The 23,034-nt window shown below is 43.5% G+C and overlaps 1 protein-coding gene across 1 annotated transcript in view; it reads right to left on the reverse strand.

Annotated features, from left to right (window-relative positions):
• Positions 1–2,384: 2,384 nt before the first annotated feature.
• The window catches only part of slc67a1 (solute carrier family 67 member 1), a 100,988-nt gene continuing 80,338 nt past the window's right edge, over positions 2,385–23,034 (reverse strand). Inside the window, exons 8-10 of the mRNA XM_078415174.1 lie at positions 11,164–11,265; positions 10,007–10,127; positions 2,385–7,480 (exon numbers count right to left, since the gene is read on the reverse strand). Of these exons, the coding sequence (XP_078271300.1) occupies positions 7,314–7,480; positions 10,007–10,127; positions 11,164–11,265 (390 nt within the window). The 3' untranslated portion in view covers positions 2,385–7,313. The remainder of the gene's footprint in view (positions 7,481–10,006; positions 10,128–11,163; positions 11,266–23,034) is intronic.

Below are 23,034 nucleotides of genomic sequence, written 5' to 3' on the forward strand. Positions count from 1 at the left end.
AGATCAGGTGACCAATAAATAGCTCCTTTCAATCCTGCAGACCAATTAAATTGAATCCTGATTTATAAACAAGCAAGTGATGCCAGGATTGTGCTGTCTGGACATTGAAGGTTGTGTGGCCAGGCACAGGAAATTGTATGCAGTCTGTCACCACAGACCAGGCATGCATGCAATTAGTTTGTATCTTCTGGAAGATTAACCCAGGTGTAATCCAATGAAATGTTTTTTCCTCTTATTCCCAGAGCACATAATTACTATGGTCTATAAATAGGGACCATTATCTAGTACACTGCAATTTTTTTTTGTACAAATAAGCCCTAAAGGTGTCAACATCTGGAGAACGTTACTTCTGTGTAAGATTCTGCTTCTTTCCATTCCATGCCTGTACTTTTCAGCTGAGGTCAATGATTCTTAATGAGAACTCTGCCTAATCTGGGTGCAGGACAATTCCAGCACCTATACCACTTGTCTTTGTAAGAGAGCAAATTTGATTTTTAAATTTCTCTGAAATACAGGTAACATTGCAACACCTGAGTGCAGTACTTTTTAGGAATAATGAGTGTTGTCACTGTTTCACCCATACCTATTGCTAGCCAAATTGTAATGAAGAGAGGGCTAACCTGTCACTTTGCAGCACTTTGTGTATAGGTGTGGTGGTATCTTGCAACAGAACGTGACTAATAATGCCACTGCCCTAACCTATTCCTAAATGAGACAGATCTGTGCATTCAGTAAAAAAATATGGATAGCCAAGTGGATCCCATAGATCACTGCATTATTTGTGCACTCCCATGTGCTATTTTCTTATCTGCTATAATCAATTGTGACCCACACTGTTATTGTTCAAAAAACAAATTGGTAAAGTTCTTCCAGCAGTTTGGGTTTTTTTGCTCAGAAAACCAGCCTCAACTGTCCTCATCACTATGTGTTCAGAGATACATCTTCTGTGTGCAGGGCAGACTACCATGGTGTTCACCGTCTATATGTTCCAGGCATATTTGACACAACCAATGGCATTTCCTTTGCCTTTACTGCCAGTGTGCCAACAAAATAAGCTCCTGTAAAATAAAAAGCTATAACTATACTAATGTAGCACACCAAAATTTTAACATTCCTGACCTCTTCTAAAAGTCAAATAACCTTTATATTTGTAGGAAGTAAATAGAAGACACAAACTCAACACTAATCCTTGGTTTGCTGGGCCCCTTTCACACTGGAGTGCATGTGTTTATGTGCCAGTTGCTGTTTTTCTTACTCTTAATTTACCTCCTTTCCCCCATGACCACCGTGTTTGTTGATGAACGGAATAAAGTGGGATAGAGTAATATTAATGTTAGGCACAAAATTTGTACCCTACACTCCAACTTAAACATGTGTGGTAGGATAATTTCTGAAAAGCTATTTTAAAAACAGCCGTGGACTTAATTTCCTTAGTACTCAGGTAATGTAGAAATTTGGGGCTGGAAATTTGTTATTACGCAACTTTAAGAAAGAGTGAAAAACAGTGCAAATCAATGTAGAAACACACATTTAAAAAGTTTGCACACTGGTGGCAACTTTTCAGCGGGCATTACTTAGTGAACAGCGTGTACTTTGAATGTTGGCCGAGTTGCATTGGATAGGTAGTGAGGGATCCGAGCTTCCAGCCCGCGGCGACAAACGTGGCGGTGCGCAGCCGTCCAGGTCAAGATGCTAATGAGCTGCGGCGGAAACGGGTGGTTCCTCAACCCATAGGCTGAGGGGGATGGGAAAGGGGTGGGGGTGTGCTATGGTTCCTCCATCCATTGGGTTGGGTTGGGGGGTGGTGGCGGCAGCCAGTGCGTGGGGTCCCCGAAGAATAGCAGGTGCCCCTTGACGACCCCACGTCCCTCAGAGTCCGAACGGAGATGAGTGTTGGGAGAGGCAGCCCAAACGAGAAATTAGAGCAAACCAGCCGTGGGCACGGATCGGCCACCCCGAATGCTAAATAAGCTTTAAACGATATTGGAAATTAAATATGCCCTCACACAAATTATCCCTGCCCAGGAGGATGCATGCGTCCAGATTAGCATGTACAAAACTTTGAAACTCCATGTCATAGGAAATGAGCCACAACTTCCTTTGAGCTTCTGGCACAGTCCATCACAGGGACTGACCTCCTCACCATTGAAAGAATCTACAAGAGGCCCTGCCTCAAAGAGGCCGCCAGTATCATCAAAGGCCCACACCCACCCTGGCCACGCTCTCATTTCACTCCTACCATTTGTAATCATTGGTAATAGAACAAATTTTGGAGGGGCAGCAATTTCAATTTCCTGAATGACTACTGTAGTGTGTAATTTGCATGAGATTTTCAGAGCTACAAGAATGCACTAAGATCCTTATTGTAAATCAATTCAGTTCTTTATTCTTCTATTTCACAATAGATACAAAAATATCATATTTGCATTTGAAATCACGTTAATGATCAAAAAGGATGCACAGAAAATGACTGTAATGAGACAACATTCAGCATTGAGCTACTGAGTAGAAGCCTCAAGGCATGGTTAACGTTTTACTTGGTGCCTACTACTGCCAATGATCAATAATTCACATCACAGAACATGTGCAGGGTTTTACATGATCTGGCTGAAATTTCACCCTCTTGAGGGGTGCTCTCCAGATGGGAATGGGTGCAACAACACATAGCCGACTAGATTAATGGGCCCCACCTTCAGCACATCCCACATTGACTCCATCCACTCTGTTCCTTTCCAAGGTTGTTTTGCAATTACTTGGTGTCAGTTTTTTCTCATTGGAACATTTACCACTGCAGCATCACAGATCCCTTAATCATGTTCATCCCATTTGTGTTTCCACCCTGAGGCTGATTTCGCAATATTCCAGAATCCCTATAACTGCCAGTCTGTACATTATCAGAAGATCTTTATTAACAAAATCACCTGCAACACAACTCGGCCTGCAAGTATACTTTCTCCTTCACATATCTGCTTATGCACCTTCAACCACTTCTTAGTCCCATTATTGGTACCTCCATCTGCTGATTCACCTTCACCAACATCCCCAGCTGTTTCCCATCTGTCCAAGACACCAAACACTCCATTCAACAATTTTTCAGGTCCTCTAAAATTTATTTATTGTGTGAGAACTATTTATGTGCAATTCTCCAAATCCTTGGAAATAAGTGTTTTTAAAGTTACAGTCCTTAGTGGAATCAAGTTCTTCTCGATCCTGAGACAGTGCCTAAGTACACTGTTTGGCACACGACATGATCGGAAAGTGTCCTTGGTATGGGGCTGCCTGTCCCTCTTCCTGTATATCCTCAGCCTCTTACTCAGAGTTCTCCTCTTCCAATGGATGTGGCTGGACTCCTTCTATGCTACTGTTAACGTCCATGGAGAAACCAAGGCAGATCTTCCTCTGGCAATGGAAGGCCTGCGACCTTTATATCTGAACTGTTAGATTTAAGTTTATCTACACAATTCCAAATGCAGTCCAGAAAACCAGTAACAGATGTTGGTTACAGAGAGCCATTGGTCGAGTTTCCTGAATTGGAATTGGTTTGAAGGTCTGTTCAGAGATACCAATTTCCCAACTGTTCCCTTGCTTTCCAAAGTTGATTTCCCTTGGCATGACCTGATAATTCTGGGGAGAAATTGGGGGGGGGTGGGGGGAAGGGGGGAGAATGTAGTGAAAGTATAAATGTACCCCTCTCTGAGGCGCCTCTTTCTTCCCCAAACCAGTAGTTATAGAAGTCACCTCAGTGACATAGCGTAAACCTATCTTTATGATTGGAAGATACAACAGGATCCACAGAATCCACCTAAGATCTGTTTAAACCTGATAAATGGAATTAGCAGCTCAATGAATCACAGTTAATGTGTGCAATCAATGCAAAGAAGAATGAATAGAATTTAATGTTAATTGCAAATTTCTTTAAAAAAAATCACTTTTAATAGCCTACAATTTGAATTCTGCAGTCACCCACAAATTATAATTTTTTTTAATATGGCTGGGTCTCCTGGAAAACCCAACCTTTGGACAATAGTTTTAAGTAAGGCCTATGGTCTTAGAATTCACCACATTTATAGAGCCATGGAGATGTACAACATAGAAACATGCCTGCTGCATCCATGCCGATCATCTTGCCTATCCACTTGCCTGAATTAATTCCATACCCCTTATGCCTAACGTCATGTTGCATGCTTACTCTCTTCAGCCTGAAATAAAACTGAAGTTCTGAAAAAATTTAGAGCTGACAGTTAATCCCCCCATAATGCACATGATCATTGAGAACTTTGTTTATGCACTCATCAATGTTAAAAGCACTCAAGAACAATATAAAATGTGCTCCATGGGTTTGGCTGTGGTGGTGGGATGTTGGGGTGGTGAAATAGAGAGAGAGAGAGAGAGCTGAGGAAGGCTTCTGAAATTTGATCTATTTGCACCATTAGGAACAAGAGGTGATGGGCTCAGTTTCAGCTTTATATGAGACAGGTGCAGTATCAGCTGAGTCTTAACACTGCATCTTTGTCCTCATGGAGTGTCCCAAGAAAACATCTTTGTGCACAGGGGCTAGAAGGAAGAGTTCAAGATGAAATAAATGATTCTGAAGTTTGTCCTAAATCAGGTTGCCTTCTGATCTTATGTACTTCCCAACTTCTTAGGTGGTGTTTCAGGAAACCATTCCCAACAAATCCTTTGTTATTAAATCCAGCCCGACAAAAGGATTAGGAGGAAGATAAAAATGTTCAGTTTACAAGTGAAACAAGCCTTTAGACTGGTGATCATCATTATTTTTCTGGTGGGTGGAGGGACCCATTGGACATGAGAACTACAGTAGGTACTAAATTTAACACAATTCCTTCTACTATCCCTTTCCCTCTCTCTTTTAGTTTACATTCCATTTTCTGCAACTGCCCCTTAATATCACTCTCTTCCGCCATCCTTCTGTATCTATCAATTTTTCTGTTCCCTTCCTATTTGGCTTAACCTTACCTACAACCCCCCCACCCCCCCACCCCCATTCTTCTAAACTCCAAAGAATATAGCTCTAAGCAATGAACGTACAATGCTTTGGAATAAAATACCACAGGACACATAGTGCTGTTGAGAAGCACAAGAGAGAAGGGAAATGTAGATAGCATTGGCTACAAAATGCCAACACTTAAAATTCAGGAGGATTTTTGAAGCATGGCCAAGGTTACAATGATCTGTAAAAAATTGAGATTTTTATATTCTAGGGCTTCTGTGAAAGCATCTGACACACTTGCTCGCTGTACATTTATTTTTGACTACCTTTTAACTTGAGTAACCTGATCTGCTATTGTTTTTTAATTTATTGCAATAGTTCAATTTTGATTTGGGGGCGGGCAATTTTGGGCTGCTTTTTGGTGGTCTTGTAATGTTCAGTAGTTAAATGTCAGCCTGACCAGGTAGTGTTTGTAGTGGCCAGCAGAGAACCAGAGTTTTACAATCTGGCCTTCAACAATTCCCCCCAAAGGACAAAAACACACATCGCTGGAGGCAGTATTTGTAGAGGGAAATGGACAGACGACATTTTGCCTGGGAGTGAGTTGGGACCATTCTTCAGACTGATCTTACAAAGGCTTCTAAAGTTAACCTAACATTAAATGGGCAGCACAGTGGTGCAACTGGTAGAGCTGCTGCCTGACAATGCTAGAGACCCAGATTCGATCGTGACCTCAGGTGCTGTCTGTGTGCAGTTTGCACTTTCGCCCAGTGACCACGTGGGTTTCTTCCGGGTGTCCCAGTTTCCTCCCAGATCACAAAGACTTGCGGGTTTGTAGGTTAATTGTCCTCTATAAATTGCCCCTAGTGTGTGTGGAGTGAATGAGAAAGTGGGATAACATAAAAAACTAGTGTGAACAGGTGATCGATGGTTGGCATGGACTCTATGGGCTGAAGGGCTTGTTTCCATGTTGTATCTCTAAACTAAATTTCTCCTTGAACCTGTATAGTATTTTCAGTATTTAATTCAGTGCTTTTGGCTTTTTTATTGCTAGCACATAGATAATTCATTTTTATAACTTGGCGATGGAGTTAAATTCATAATCTCTAGTAATTGATCAGCAGCGTAATCATTATATTATTTGCAGAAATCAGGCCACCTTACCGGCACCTCGCACAAGTCCTCTCTCACTCTCCACCCAAAGGCACCACTGAGTCATATTCTCTTGGCAACCGGCCTGATTTGGGCCTGGGCAACTAATGGTGGTGATCTATGTTCAGCAGGTGGAGAAGGAGCATTCAGGGTGGCTTTGAGAATCTTGAATCCATTCAATAGGAGCATTCAAAACCCAGTGTATATGCCTGAAGAGGTGCACCACCTCCCAACTTACCTGACCACCCTGCCCCATCATGCTCCTCCTACCCACCTATGCCAGAGTCTCCTCAGCCACCTCAGAATCCACGTTACTGGAGGGAAGCAAGTCATCCTCAATGCCGAAGGATTGCCTCAGATGTAGAGGAGCAGAAATAAAGTTGCAGCACAATAGCAACAATGTGGCTGCTGCTCACATAGAGAATTAATTATCTTGTAGCTAATGTAATTTTACGTGAAAATACTGACAATTTCTGTAATGTATAATATTCTACATGTTTTTGGTTGTTGACTTCCTGCATGTATCAGTTGAATACTAATGTTTGTGGTTAATACATCTGATTAGCAGAAACCTTAGAACTTTTCAGCATTGATCTTCATAACTTAAATTGAGAACTGGCCATGCTGTGAGTCCATTAGCACAGTATCTCCCTTTGCCTCTGGCAGGGCCGTCTTAACGCATGGGCCTGATGGGCACTTGCCTGGGGGCCCACGAGCATAGGGGCCCCATGCTGATCTGTGTATGTTAAGTAACTTGCAATAAATCAATACTACTTTAAAAATGTAGGTTCAATAAGTGCTTTTTTCGCAACATTTTCGGTCACTAAGTGCTTCTCACAGCGATCTGTAAGTGCTTTTCGCAACAATGTAGCACCCTAAGTCCATCGCTAAGTGCTTTTCGGTAAGTGCTTTTCGCCGGCACGACAGGGGGGGGGGGGGGCTGGTAGGGAAAGGAAGGTGGGGGAGAGTAATGGTAGGGGCCCCAGTACACTGCTTTGCCCGGGGGCCCATAATGCTGTAAAAACGGCCCTGGCCTCTGGTACCAAACAGCTGAAGCACTAAGTGTTGAAATTATTCATAAATTAGATTTCTATTGTGTACTGCAATTCTCTTAAACTATTGATGTTCTGGACCTGAAAGCCATCTTTTATGTCTGTAGGTTGCCTCTAGTTGCAAGAGTCTTCCTAGAGTTGATGGCAGCCTGGCATTTTCAATTGTAGATCTTCCTAAAGAGGTAGAAGAAGACTAGCAAATTGATTGCAAACTGCAGATAACCGAATGATGGGTACCCGTACAACTGGTATAGGTATCCTCCAATAGTGGGAGACACGGAACGAATGAGAGAGTGGACGGACATATTCATCCCAAGAATCGCACCTACAGAAAGAAAGATTCAGAATCAAATAATGAATGAGAGAAAATAAGAATACAGCAGACGTGGAATGTGTTGCTGGGAAAGTGGTGGAGGCAGATATGATAGTGGTGTTTAAGAGGCTTCTAGATGGACACATGGATGTGCAGGGAATGGAGGGGTATGAATCATGTGCAGCGAGATGAGATTAGTTTAATATAGCATCAAGTCCACTGTGGGCTGAAGGGCCTGTGGGCTGAAGGGCCTGTTCCTGTGCTGTACTTTCCCATGTTCTATGTTCCAGCGCATAAAATCCAACTCTATTTGTTCTTCAGCATGGCTTTCAAATCCACTTCCTGATAATAAGAGTAACCCAATCAAGATCATCCAGCTCACCCTTCCCAAAAACACAAGGACCAATTCACCATCTATCTTCTGATTCCCCTGACACAATAACTATGCTTGACTACCAGATAAAACTGCTCGCTGGCATGTAAATCTAACCTTGTCCACACTGCCCATGCTGTTCAATATCTTCAGAAGTAGAGGAAGCAGCAGTAGGGTCACTGCCCATATATCTTACACAGTAAACCACCCTGGAATCTGTAGACCATCTCTCCCAGAGGGCATAGTTGGCCAAACAGCAGCAACAACAATTCAGCTTCCGCTGCCTTTACAGCAAACCAATTGGCAACCATTTGGACAAAAGTAATTTTGCTTAAGTTCAAAACTTAACACCCCCCCAACCCCCGATAGGCTAGCTCATCTTTGTCACCCAGGCGTATGAGATAAAAATAAACAGCAAATGTTGGTTTATACTAAAGATAGACACAAAATGCTGGAGCAACAGCAGGTCAGGCAGCATCTCTGGAGAAAGTGAGCTAGTCGCATTGAAGGGTCCCGACCCGAAAGGTCATTTGACAATTTTTTCCAGAGATGCTGACTGACCTGAGTTACTCCAGCATTTTGTGCTTATCTTTAGAATTGTTCTTTCCTATCATTTAGGACAAAGTCAATAGCAGCCTAATTACATTTCCCTTGCTCTGAATTATATCAATAATTACTGGGACCAACTCTCTCTGAACTTCAAATGTGATCTATGTATAGAAACATAGAAACATAAAAAATAGGTGCAGGAGTAGGCCATTTGGCCCTTCGAGCCTGCACCGCCATTCAATATGATCATGGCTGATCATCCAACTCAGTATCCCGTACCTGCCTTCTCTCCATACCCCCGATCCCTTTAGCCACAAGGGCCACATCTAACTCCCTCTTAAATATAGCCAATGAACTGGCCTCAACTACCTTCTGTGGCAGAGAATTCACCACTCTCTGTGTGAAAAAAAACTTTCTCATCTCGGTCCTAAAAGACTTCCCCCTTATCCTTAAACTGTGACCCCTTGTTCTGGACTTCCCCAACATCGGGAACAATCTTCCTGCATCTAGCCTGTCCAACCCCTTAAGAATTTTGTAAGTTTCTATAAGATCCCCCCTCAATCTTCTAAATTCCAGCGAGTACAAGCCGAGTCTATCCAATCTTTCTTCATATGAAAGTCCTGCCATCCCAGGAATCAATCTGGTGAACCTTCTCTGTACTCCCTCTATGGCAAGAATGTCTTTCCTCAGATTAGGAGACCAAAACTGTATGCGATTTTAAAGTGGAGAGAAATCAGGTGGGGAGTTTGGGTGGAATTATATTTGCATGTAAGTAATTTTACACTTCTATGGCATTTCTGATGTGCAGGAAGATATCTCAAGGCACTATATTAGGACCATAAAACACTGGATATTAAACAGGAGTAGAAAAGCAAATATAGAATGGGGTGGGGCAGTGGGAATAGTTAAAAGGGCAAAATTAAGCTTTTTAAAAACAAGATACTATGCAAAGGCTCTAGCGTACATTCATGACTTCCAGCAAAGATAATATAGACAGGAAGAGGATGATCCATGGTGTAAAGGATATGCATGTAGAGAAAAAAACTTCTATAAATGATTTTCCAATGCACAAATTAGTTGTAATCACAGTGGGAAAATCTGTTGGCAATTTTGCACACAGAAAGATTTCACAAAGAAGAACATAATTGTGATGCTAAAAAACAGTCATGTTGATTGAAGGATAAGAATTGGCCAAGACATTAAAGAAAACCTTCTGTGCCTCAGCCTGTAGGAATTTTCCAATCCATGGCCTTTTAATGCAGCAGCAAGAGTTAGGCAAAATGAGAATCCGAAGGGAGAGTAAAACAAGTGTGAAGGGATTATAAATTTAATGAAAGGATGGAGGACAGGGCATGGGGAATGGCAATCTGGTGGACATAAAATGTGGGCTGTTGTTCTAGGAGCTCGAGGGAAATGAAAGAATATCAAAATTGCCATAGTGAGTTGGTATCAACTAGCACAGGGTCTCAATAACTAAACCGTGGACGTTCTACTCTGACTAACTGCAAATTACTACACATTGCAATTCACATGAATCATGAGGGAGGATAAGGGTTTCAAGGGGAAGTTCAATAGTAGTAAAAGTTAATAATTACAGTGTTGTATTAGTCACTCACCAGTGTCTGTAGGAGGAACGGTTTTGGTTAAGATGCTATTTGTGGTGAGGTAGAATGCAGAGATTCCCAAGGCCATGGGGATGCAAATTAGGCAGAAATGGAATATGTTGCTCATCAATGCCTGAGGAAAATAGATGGAAACTATTAATCTTAGAATAAAGAGAACTAAAGACCAAGCCAAAAGCATTATTAAAAAGTATATTGGATCTGTTATGGTGTATTCCTCCTCTTCTGATTTATTTTTGTTGGCAATGTCACCATTTCAGCCTGTGCTGCACCGGAAACAACTCACAAACGGTGCACAAAGACCAGTTGGTGTTTCCAGAAGAGAGGGTGGGCTTTGAAAACTATGGTAAAAAAAAATCCCTGATGTCTCTGTCAGCTGTAATGTGATCTTCCCAGGCTTATACATGACTGTATGATAGCTAAAACCCACCAGCAAAGCATTCAAATGACTTCAAATGCACCCAATTGCACTATACTTCCATTTCCATTTCCATTTCCAAAATTTTAGCCTTCTTGAACTGCTCTTAAGTGTGAAAGCACATCAGGCCCTGGTGCTTTCAACTCACTCTGATCATGTTTAAAGATTGACAAAATCTTTGACCTCTGCCCTGCGACCCCTCCCTCACTTTAGTGTGAGGATGTGGGTGAGCCGCAGGCTATGAGCTGCATCCTGCTATTAAGCCACAGACATAAGCACAGCTGCCGCAATGATGTAGGTCAGGATGTGGGGGGTGATTATCGAAGTGATGCAGAAAAGCTTTTATTTATCATCTGCTTTAGTAGTGGCTAAAATATTTTACTCTTTTTGCTCTTTTTACTCTAATTTTCCCTCTCCGCCACCCCCCACTCCCCCACCCAATCTTCCTTTCTCTTTATCGGAGTGGGTGACTTAAAAACTCCAGAAATTGAGGGTAAACTCAAGGACACAGATGTGAGCATCCAGATAATGTTTTTTTTTATTGTGATATTGTGGCTTTCTTTTTAACGTCTAGGTTATGTGTGTAATGCCCTCCCACTGACTCAGTAGCATATCAGATTATTCATTGTGTAATTAAGCTCATGTGCTCTATTAGTTTCTTGTGGTATTTGCTTTGGATAGTGTTGGAGGAACTCCACCCGGTGTAATGCATGGTCACTGGATCAAAGCTTACCGTGGCCAAACCCACCAGGCAGATCACCAGGACAGATAAAGGAAGCAGGTTTCTCTCTCCGAATTTCTCAGTCAGCCGTCCAACCACCAGCCCCTGCATAATCTAGGGAAGAGTGAAAACCATCAAATTTATCTTCAACACTTGCAAAACATATAACAGACAGATTATTAGTTTATGAGCTCCATAACCAGAATATGAATCAGTGAAGACCAATGAGATAAACCTCCGCAGTTTAATGATATGAAAGCACCAAAGATACATTTATTGTTACCATTTATTGATGTGTTTGAACTCAGAACTAAGAATTAAGACTAAGACTAAGTAAGAACGGCTCAAAAAAAGACTCAAGGTGCTGGAATAACTCAGCGGGTCAGGCAGTAGCCCTGGAGAACATGGACAGATGACGTTTTGGATCGGGGTCCATCTTCATTCTGAAAAAGGGTCCTGACCTGAAACGTTACCCGTTCGTGTTCTTCAGATATGACACCTGAGTTGCTCCAGCACTTTGTGCTTTTATTTGTAAATCAGCATCTGCAGTTTCTGTGCCTCTATGGCTCTCGACTCAAAACATCACCCATTCCTTCTCTCCAGAGATGCTGCCTGACCCGCTGAGTTACTCCAGCATTTTGTGTCCACCTTCGATTTAAACCAACATCTGCAGTTCTTTCCTACACATTTTGTCTACCACTGCGAAATCTCCTCTAGGTATGTCTACTTTGAAGATGTTCTCTTCCTCTCTCCTACCACAGTTCAGTATACAGTCTGAAAAAGGGTCTCGACCCGAAACGTCACCCATTCCTTCTCTCCAGAGATGGTGCCTGACCTGCTGAGTTACTGCAGCATTTTGTGTCTACCTTCTCTGTGGCTCAATGTACACCAGGCAATGCTTACTCTCTGGTCTACTGGGGTTCAGTGAATAGCTCTGACTGCTAATATGTAGATTAAACTACGGCCAATTTCAACGTAAGTAGTTTATTATAATTTTTCATTAAACATTTACCAGAATGTTGAAGGACCTACAAACCCAAAAATCAGATGTTAGTTCGAATCAAATCATTTTTATTCTCTATTGAAATGTCTGTAATTTTGCATGGAAGTGAGGAAATATATTGAGGAAATATCCATGGAATTGACTGCACTCCGAATTTATGTGATTGATTGTATGCAAAGCTAGCATTCGCTTTTATTTAAACTCACTGAGTTCAACGTGACAGGTTGTGCTGCTGGGTGGGTGCTTCTGTGACTCAGTCATTTGCTGATGACACAGTCAGTCCACTTGCTTCATTCACAAACTGGGAGTTCACTTCCTTTCCATTCAAGCCACCGTATTTGTCTTTTGTTTGGTGTCAGCAAGCGCAAATTCTCGTTGTGCAGAGAAATATGAGACAGGTGCATTCAGTGACCTCTCATTACGGGGCCATGCCCTTGCACAGCTTGTGCTGGCCGGAAGCAGGCCTGTCCACACTACTAAAACACCTGCTGTGGCATTGAGATAAAGAGTTCAGGGGATTCTAGCTTTAAGGCATTGCCTGACCCAATGTAGCCAATTTCATTGCAGCAACAACAATAACTTGAATTTATATGGCCCTGTAATGATTGCAAAACAAGCAACAGTTCTTTTTGCATGAGTGCTCTTGGGTTATAGGTAAAATATGGGAGGGTGGCTATTATTAATTGTTCAGTAAACCTCTGAAAACCGCATCTGGGTCTTTGTAATGGCACGCATGTTATGAAGTCAGTTAGTGACAATTCACTGACTCTAATGATTCAGTAAGAATAGTCACTTGTACGCACAAACTTGTTTAAACTTGTTAGAACTACCAGCACCAGAATGGCACCTTAACAATAAAGACCTTTGAAAGACTGTGGAAGAAAATTTCTAAAATACCAATCACCGTTTACATAGGCTCTACAGGGGTTTCCTAGTAATGGACTGAACATGTAAAATTAACTGCAAATGGTCAAAACTGCAAAAGCTTTATAAAAACACAAATCATTGAAGCGCTGGAGGAATTCAGCAGTCAGGCAGCGTCTGTGCAGGGAATGAATGGAATACATTTCAGATCGGATCCCTCCCTTTTTGATTCTTGCTGCTCTCCTGCTGCTCGACCGTGTCTAAACCTACCCCACCCTGTTCATTCCCTCCAGAGATGCTGCCTGACATGCTGAGTTCCCTCAGCACTTTGTGTTTTGTTCAATATTCCAGTATTAGCAGCTTATTGTGTCTCAAAGCTTTATACAACTTTGATTCGGCCGTATTTGAAGTACTGTGTGCAGTTTTGGTCACCCCTTTACAGGAAGCATGTAGAGAGAGTGCAGAGGAGGTTTACCAGGATGCCTAGATAAGAGGGTATTAGCTATGTAGAAAGGTTGGACAAACTTGGATTGTTTTCTCTGGAGTGTTGGAGGCTGAGGAGAGACCTGATAGAAGATTCTAAAATAATGTATGCGTGGGGTAGACAGTATGAATCTTTTAATCAGGTTGCAAATATCATGTTAGAGGGCATAGCTTTATGGTGAAAGAGAGTAAGTTTAAAGGAGATGTGTGGTGCAGAATTTTTCAGAGAGTGGTGAGTGCCTGGGGTAGTGGTGGAGGTAGATACAATAGTGGCATTTAAGAGGCTTTCAGATAGGCACATGAATGTGCAGGGATCAAAGAGATATGGATCATGTGCTGAGAGAAAGGATTAGTTTAACGGCATCATGTTCAGCACAGACATTGTAGGCTGATGGGCCTGTTCCGAATCTGTACTGTTCTATGTTTGATAAAACAGAGCTCTGTGCGCAACTTAACCTGCAATCTCTTGTCTGCCATCATCATGCACACAGCCAGTGCTATTTGTTTGCCAGGAATGTAAGATGATTATGACCAGACCAAAGAGGAGGGAAATAGTTTGAAATGATTGTGATAAAGCAGTTGCCCTAATGTGAATAAAACAGGTTGAGTAATCTGGTTGTATAATCGTGGAATTTCCCATTTAAATTGAAAGCAAATAACTCAGAATATTATCGGCTTTCTACAAACAGAATCCTTTGAAATAGTGCATAGTCATGATAATATGAAAAAGGCACAAAGTGCTAGAGTAACTCAGACCCGCTGAGTTATTCCAGCACTTGTGTCTTTTTTTTGTAAACCAGTGTCTGCAGTTCCTTGTGCCTACATCATGATAATATAAAGTGGTTTTCCAAGGGCTGAGGGAACTGCCATTATAGGTCACATCAGGAGAGAGGGGAGGGTGGAGGGAGGGGAGGTGGAGGGAGCAGAATGGGGGGGAGAGAGGTGGAGAGGGAATGGAGTGACAGAAGGAGACGGAGGGATTAGATGGAGAGAAACCATTTCAAATGTGAGCTATTGTGCTTCAAGAATCGTCATTACATTGCAAGTTAAAAGAGAAAAAGATCCTTTGCTTTTTCTGATGTAATGAGCTGATAAAGAGACACTAGTAAAGATTGTAATATGTTACATCTAAGTGCTGTTCATTTACCTGCTTAATAAATATAGTGGTCTAGATTTTCTTGAGTTTTGTCAGATCACATCAGTTTGGTTGGAATTGCCAGACTCCCATACACACACCCTATTGGTGCAGTAATGCAGGATAGACAGAATGAATTGCACTCAATCACACACTGTGCTCTATTGCTGCTCTCTATACTGAATGGTAGTATATAAAAAATGTTTTGCTTTTGTATAATGTTCCCTCTCTTCCCCCTCTCCCTCCTCCCTCGTCACCCTGTCCCTTTCTACTCCTCCATACGCTCTCCTCCACCCCTCCCATCTCCTAGTTTCCCCATTTACATTTTTTTCCTCATCTTTTCTCTTCCCCTGGCCCTTCCATCCATATCCCTCCAACTGGTTTCACATTCACTCCTCCTTTTCTTTCCTTATCTCAAACCCTTTTAATAATAATAATAATACATTTTATTTATATAGCGCTTTTCATATACTCAAAGACGCTTTACAGAGATTTTGAGAACTCCTTTTCGCCACTAGCCTTGTCATCTTCTCCACCCATCAACCAATCACGCCCCCCCCCCCACCACCTGTATCCACCCATCACTTGCCAGGCTTTGCCCCACCCCCACCTCATTTTACAGCTTTCTCCCCACTACTCCATCAATCTGAAGAAGGATCCTGACCCGATACATTATCTGTCCATTCCCTCCACAGATGCTGCCTCACCTGTTGAGTTCCTACAGCTTTTTTTTTGCTCAAGATTCCAACATCTCCAGTCTCTTGTGTTCCCTAATTAAAAACTGACATTTGACTTCCATGAGGTGGAGGTCAATTCGCAAAATCACAACACCACAGCCAAAGTCTGCAGGTTTGATGGCAATATGGGGTGGTCCTCAGGTAGCAGAGTGCTGCAAGTTCACAGGGGGTTGGGTTGATGGCCATTTCAATGAAGGGCAGAAACAAACCACTCAGTTGCACAGGTCTGCTATATCATTTAATAGGATTGCAGCAGATCTGAATACACACTGCAATTCCACCCATGGTAATCTTCAAAAACTATCAACCCCATCCTTGCTCATCAAGCTTCTATCCACCTCTCCTTTGTAAAAATCCAGACTGCTTCCACCAACCTCTCAGGAAGAGAGTCCAAAGATGCATTACCCTCTGGGAGAAAACAAAAATCAAAATTTTATCATAAATGGGTGACCTCTTATGGTCAGTGCATTCAATTCTACTACCAATAAACAATAACATTCCTATAGCTTTTCTAATTACTTGCTAAAGTTACATCCTGCTATTTGTGAAGCATGCGTTCATGCATTAAACCCTCGACACATCTGTCTTAGATAATACGCTTCTTATTTCTATCTTTGCCAAAATGTCTGATTTCATATTTTCCCACATTTTAAATCCATTTTTCAGATCTTTGCAATTGGCATCAACCTGAAATGTTAACCAACAACAGGCTGCAGCTCCACCTGGCCCACATACACCGCGCTGGGCCCACAGCCCCCACCAGGCAGAGCCCCTCAGTACTGCTGGGTCCTACTGCCCACCCTCTACTACAGGTAACTGCAGCAGGGGTTCCACTGGGTCTCCCCCTTCCCCCTCCAGCCAGTTGACCCCTAGTGCTCCCCACACCGGTCCTCATGCCCCCCTCTGCCCAGCTAACCCACCACCCCCTCACCATACATCCCCTCCACCTGCCCCCCTGCCTCCATCCGACCCCAACCCCCACCATTGCCGGGTGTTCACCATCCCCCCTGACCTCCCCCTTTCAGACACCGAACGGTCGGTCCTCAGCAGAGGCCTTACCTTTGTTCCCCTCCGCCCCCACATCAACGAGTTCCGCGTCCGCCATGACGTGGAGTTCTTCTTCCGCCGCCTCCGCCTCCGAGCCTTTTATCATGGCAAGGAGCCCCGACCCCGCACTGATGACCCCTTCTCCCTTCTCCAACGGACCCCCTCCACTTTTACCCCCCAGTATGGCCTACTACCATCACTAGAACTTTTTATCGCAAACTGCCGGCGTGACATCGGCCGCCTCAAAGTTTCCACTCCCCTGACTAACTCCAACCTCTCCCCTCCTGAACGTGCAGCCCTCCACTCACTCCGCAACAACCCGGACTTAATAATTAAACCCGCTGACAAGAGAGGGGCTGTGGTAGTCTGGCGTGCTGACCTCTACCGCACCGAGGCCAGACGACAACTATCAGACACCTCTTCCTACCTATCCCTGGACCATGACCCCACCGATAAACACCAGACCTTCATCAGCAGCACCATCACCGACCTCACCAACTCCGGCGATCTACCCCTCAGTGCCTCCAATCTCATAGTTCCCCAGCCCCGCACGGCCCGATTCTACCTCCTACCCAAAATCCACAAACACAACTGTCCCGGCAGACCCATTGTCTCTGCCTGCTCATGCCCCACCGAACTTATCTCTACCTACCTCGACTCCATCCTATCCCCCCTGGTTAAATCCCTCCCCACCTATGTCCAAGACACCTCACACGCTCTCCATCTCCTGGATAACTTCCGGTTCCCAGGCCCCCACTCCCTCATTTTCACCATGGATGTCCAGTCACTCTACACTTCCATCCCCCACAAGGATGGTCTCGAAGCCCTCCGTTTCTTCCTCGACCGTAGAACCAGCCAATCCCCATCGACCAACACTCTCCTCCGCCTAGCAGAGCTGGTTCTTACCCTCAACAACTTCTCCTTTGACTCCTCCCACTTCCTCCAAACCAGAGGCGTAGCTATGGGCACTCGCATGGGCCCTAGCTACGCCTGCCTCTTTGTCGGGTACGTCGAACAATCCCTGTTCCAGACGTACACTGGCCCCATCCCCGAACTCTACCTCCGCTACATCGACGACTGCATTGGTGCTACCTCTTGCACCCATGCAGAACTCACTGACTTCATACAATTCACCTCCAATTTCCATCCTGCCCTTAAATATACCTGGACTATCTCTGACATCTCCCTCCCGTTTCTGGACCTCACCATCTCCATCACAGGAGAAAAACTAGTGACGGACCTTTTCTACAAGCCCACCGACTCGCACAGCTATCTGGACTACACTTCTTCCCACCCGGTCCCCTGCAAAAAGTCTATCCCGTACTCCCAATTCCTCCGTCTACGCCGCATCTGCGCCCGGGATGAGGTGTTTCAGACTAGGGCTTCCGAGATGTCCTCGTTTTTCAGAAAACGGGGCTTCCCCTCCTCCATTATAGATGAGGCTCTCACTAGGGTCTCTTCTACATCCCGCAGCTCCGCTCTTGCTCCCCCTCCCCCCACTCGCAACAAGGACAGGATCCCCCTCGTTCTCACCTTCCACCCCACCAGCCAGCGGATCCAACATATCATCCACCAACATTTCCGTCACCTACAACAGGACCCCACCACTGGCCATATCTTCCCATCCCCTCCCCTCTCTGCGTTCCGCAGAGACCGTTCCCTCCGCAACTCCCTGGTCCACTCGTCCCTTCCTACCCAAACCACCCTAACCCCGGGCACTTTCCCTTGCAACCGCACGAGATGCAACACCTGTCCCTTCACCTCCCCCCTCAACTCCATCAAAGGACCCAAACAGTCTTTCCAGGTGAGACAGAGGTTCACCTGCACCTCCTCCAACCTCATCTATTGCATCCGCTGCTCTAGATGTCAACTTATTTATATCGGCGAAACCAAGCGCAGGCTCGGCGATCGCTTCGCTGAACACCTGCGCTCGGTCCGCATTAACGCAACTGATCTCCCGGTGGCCCAGCACTTTAACTCCCCCTCCCATTCCCAGTCTGACCTCTCTGTCATGGGCCTCCTCCAGTGCCATAGTGAGGCCCGCCGGAAATTGGAGGAGCAGCACCTCATATTTCGCCTGGGCAGTTTGCGGCCCGGTGGTATGAACGTCGACTTCTCCAACTTCAGATAGCTCCTCTGTCCCTCCCTTCCCCTCCTCCTTCCCAGATCTCCCTCTATCTTCCTGTCTCCACCTATATCCTTCCTTTGTCCCACCCCCGACATCAGTCTGAAGAAGGGTCTCGACCCGAAACGTCACCCATTCCTCCTCTCCCGAGATGCTGCCTGACCTGCTGAGTTACTCCAGCATTTTGTGAATAAATCAAATTGAAATGTTAACTCTATTCCTTCTTGCATATATGCCGCAGAATGTTTCCAACATTATATTTGTGTAGCCATATCCCTTGATAGCCTCCTTACATTGCATTCACAACTTAAAATGCAAGCTTACAGAGCAAATTAAAAATAACATTTAATGGCATACAAAATGTGTAGGAAGGAACTGCAGATGCTGGTTTAAACCAAAGATAGACACAAAAAAGCTGGAGTAACTCAGCGGGACAGGCAGCATCTCTGGAGAGGAATGGGTGACGTTTCGGGTCGACACCCTTCTTCAGACTGAAAGTCACAAGAAAGGGAAACGAGAGATATAGACGATCATGTTGAGAGATAAAGAACAATGAATGAAAGATATGCAAAAAAGTAATGATGTTAAAGGAAACAGGCCATTGTCAGCTGTTTGTAGGGTGAAAAAGAGAAGCTTTTGACATACAAAATGTTCGTTTCTTGAGGAACTGAATTGAAATGGAGAAAACTTGTGTTAAATGGTTACAGTACTGTTTGTGAAAAGATTGGGCCGTTGAGCCTTGAATGGAAGAGATGGTTCCATTGTAGACATGACCAGATACATGGGCTATAACTAAAAGATAGATACTAATAAATAGGGAATTCAAAAGAAACCTCTTTGCCCAGAACTGTACACCAGCTGTAGTTCTTCGAATGAAGTATTGGATAGAAAAAATAAGGCAGGAAGTAACCGATTATGTGATAAGATTAGATGAAAAAGAATCAGAGGAGATTTGAATGGAACATAAACAGCATGAACTATATAAACAACAGGAATCTATTGTGCAGAATGGAACAACTCTGTACTATACACTCTATGCAATTCTCAGCAATTTGCAAGAGTGCATAAATATCAATAAGATACTTGATCGTCTGCTTTTCCAGTGGGTGTTGGCTGAAGAAATAAAGTTGGTCAGGATTTTGGCATGCCCTTCATTAAATGTGATACTTCACATCTACTTGATGCCTCAGTCATTAATTGTGCACCACAGTGACACACTGAAGTGCAGGTAGGGAAGATAAACTTAGTAAGCCAAAAGTGTTCAATGGGTTTAGTTGGCAAAGAGAGGCATTTAAAAAATGGTTGATTCCAGAAATCAGTGTGCAAAGTTCATGAAGGCAACATAGACATAGAAATATAGAAACATACAAAATAGGTGCAGGAGGAAGCTATTCGGCCCTTCGAGCCAGCACCGCCATTCATTGTGATCATGGCTGATCATCCACAATCTGCCCAACTTCTCCCCATATCCCTTGATTCCACTAGCCCCCAGAGCTCTATCTAAATCTCTCTTAAATTCATCCAGTGATTTGGCCCCCACTGCCCTCTGTGGCAGAGAATTCCACAAATTCACAACTCTCTGGGTGAAAAAGTTCCTTCTAACCTCAGTTTTAAATGGCCTCCCCTTTATTCTAAGACTGTGCCCCCTGGTTCTGGACTCTCCCAACATTGGGAACATTTTTCCTGCATCTAGCTTGTCCAGTCCTTATATAATTTTATATTTCTCTATAAGATCCCCTCTCATCCTTCTAAACTCCAGTGAATACAAGCCTTGTCTTTTCAATCTTTCCTCATATGACAGTCCCGCCATCCCAGGGATCAATCTCGTGAACATACACTGCACTGCCTCGATTACAAGGATCTCCTTCCTCAAATTAGGAGACCAAAACTGTACACAATACTCCAGATGTGGTCTTACCAGGGCCCTATATAAGTGCAGAAGAACCTCTTTACTCCTATACATCAGGTGCAAAGATTTAGAGTCATGGAGCCATGTTGGAGTAACTCAGTAGGACAGGCAGCATCTCTGGAGAGGAATGGGTGGTGTTTTAGGTCAAGGCCCTTCTTCAAATATTGGTTTACAAGAAAACCCCACAAAGTGCTGGAGTAACTCAGTGGGTCAGGCAATATCTCTGGGGGACATGGATAGGTGACATATCAGAATGGGGCCCTTCTTCAGACAAAAGTTCACACAAAGTGCTGGAGTAACTGAGCGGGTCATGCAGTACCTCTGGAGAACATGGATAGGTGTCATTTCTGGTTGGGACTTTTTTTTAGACTGAAGAAGGGTCCTGACGCAAAACATCGCCTATCCATGTCCTTCAGAGATGCAGCCTAACCTGCTGAATTATTGCAGTATTTTGTGTAGGAGAGAACTGCAGATCTGCAGAACTTGGTTTAAATCAAAGGTAAACACAAAATGCTGGAGTAACTCAGCAGGACAGACAGCATCTCTGGAGAGAACGAATGGGTGACGTTTTGGGTCGAGATTTTTTCTAAACCTACATCTCAGTTCCTTGTATTTACATCAGACAAAAGTTGTCAGTTTGCCAAGACCATCAACTTGAGGCTTATCCCAGGTTGAATATAGTGTGGAATTGAGTCAAAAGTCAAGAGTGTTTTATCGTCATATGCCCCACAACAGAAAAATAAAATTCTTGCAGTTGCACAACAGTCCAATATTTCATTACAATAGAAATTGTTAGGACAGAACTGAATCTGAAACATCAGGAAGAATACTTTTGGAATATATTTTTTCCTTCACACTATATGCATCACATTCAGCTTGAGACAACCCACTCAATACTGTGATTGGTTGGTTAACCTGGTGATGTCTGGTCCTATGCCGATGAAATGGCCGTTAAGTTGCTCATTCCGCTTCCTGATGCCTACTGCAACTTTTGAAAACTCTGTCCACCCACTGAATGTAATCGAGAGGTCACATTGTACCAATGGAACCAGCCCAGCTGTAAATCTCTTTAATGTGCAACAATGCTTTCCACGCCACTTTGCATATGAATGTGTTTCCGGCATGTGGTTTATTTTCCCTTTGGGCATTTTTAGAGTCACATCTTTCCCACGGTTGTAATCTCAGCTATTTCATTGTCACTGAATATGCATACTCTCTCCAGGTGCCATGGCATTAGGCATTGTGAAATAGAAGAAATGCAGGTATTTCAAGTTTAATGCAACATCAGAATTGTCAAATAATGTATGAGAGGCTGGGGTTGAACAGACTCCGCTGGCCTGGATTTTTGCCATTCAAAACCCCTTTGACATTTTAATGCTAAATGTCATCAAAAGTCCAAAGGAACAATTGGCATCCAATAATCAGCACCTCAAACCTAGATGTTCTGCACAGGAAAACTGTTTCAATTAGACTATTAAAAAAATATTACCACTTCATTGAGTAAATGCACACCTGTGTGATATTCAATCACACATACTAGGACTCCAGGTTGAATTAGCAAACAGGCTACTCTTGGATCTCTGGGCTGGGCAAATTAATCAGCCAGAACATCCATTCCTGATTGCCACTGACTCGCTGTGGTCAATGGTGTTTTACTGTCACATTTACAAATGCACAGTGAAAATATTTTTTTTTGCATACTGTTCAGTAAAGTATTGTCATACCTAAGCACACTCCCCGATTAGCCAAGTGTTCAGAAATAGTCCAGTGACACCGCATGCAAGAGTCGCCATGTTTTGGCACCATTTCCAAACTCCAAAATGCACATGAGGAAATAGGTGAGATGTGCATGGTGTGCTCACACCATTTTAGGCTTGCATGCAAAGACCAAATATAGGCACTAGATCGTGAAAGGTTGCTGGCAGCTGTAGGAAAAGTAATCATTACTAATGCGTCAGTCCATTGGTAAAGGAAAAGTGAAATCATGAAAACTCTACAGCTATGTCAAATATGTGGAACAGAAAATAGAAGCAGAAATTATACATTGCCGATCATGTATGAATGGGAGTTTCACACTGCAAAGAAGAAAGGCTCAGGTACATTGTATTTTTTAAATTAATTGAGAGTCATAGAGTCATACAGCACAGAAGTAGGCCCTTCACCCCAACTCGTCCATGTTGACCAAGAAACCCCATCTAAGCTAGTCCCATTTGTCTGTGTTTGGCCTATGATCCCTCTAAACCTTTTCTATCCTTGTACCAGTCCGAATGTCTTTTAAATGCTGCCTCAACTATCTCCTCTGACAGCTTGTTCCATAGACCCAACATCTCTGACTGAAAACCTTCCCCCAGGTTCGTATTAAATCTTGCCCCTCTCGCCTTAAACCTATGTCCTCAGGTTTTATGATTTTTGTGCCCTGAGTAAATGATTCTGTGCATTGAACCGATCTATTCCCTCATGGTTGCATACACATTTGATGAATGAATTATGATTGATGTCATGTTTAAGGGTTGGTTCAGCTACCAGGAATCCATAAGAGGCCAGAAATGTACATAGAATGCATATTATCTGCAATGTGAT

This window comes from Rhinoraja longicauda, chromosome 18 (genome assembly GCF_053455715.1).
Source record: "Rhinoraja longicauda isolate Sanriku21f chromosome 18, sRhiLon1.1, whole genome shotgun sequence".
NCBI lineage: Eukaryota > Metazoa > Chordata > Chondrichthyes > Rajiformes > Arhynchobatidae > Rhinoraja > Rhinoraja longicauda.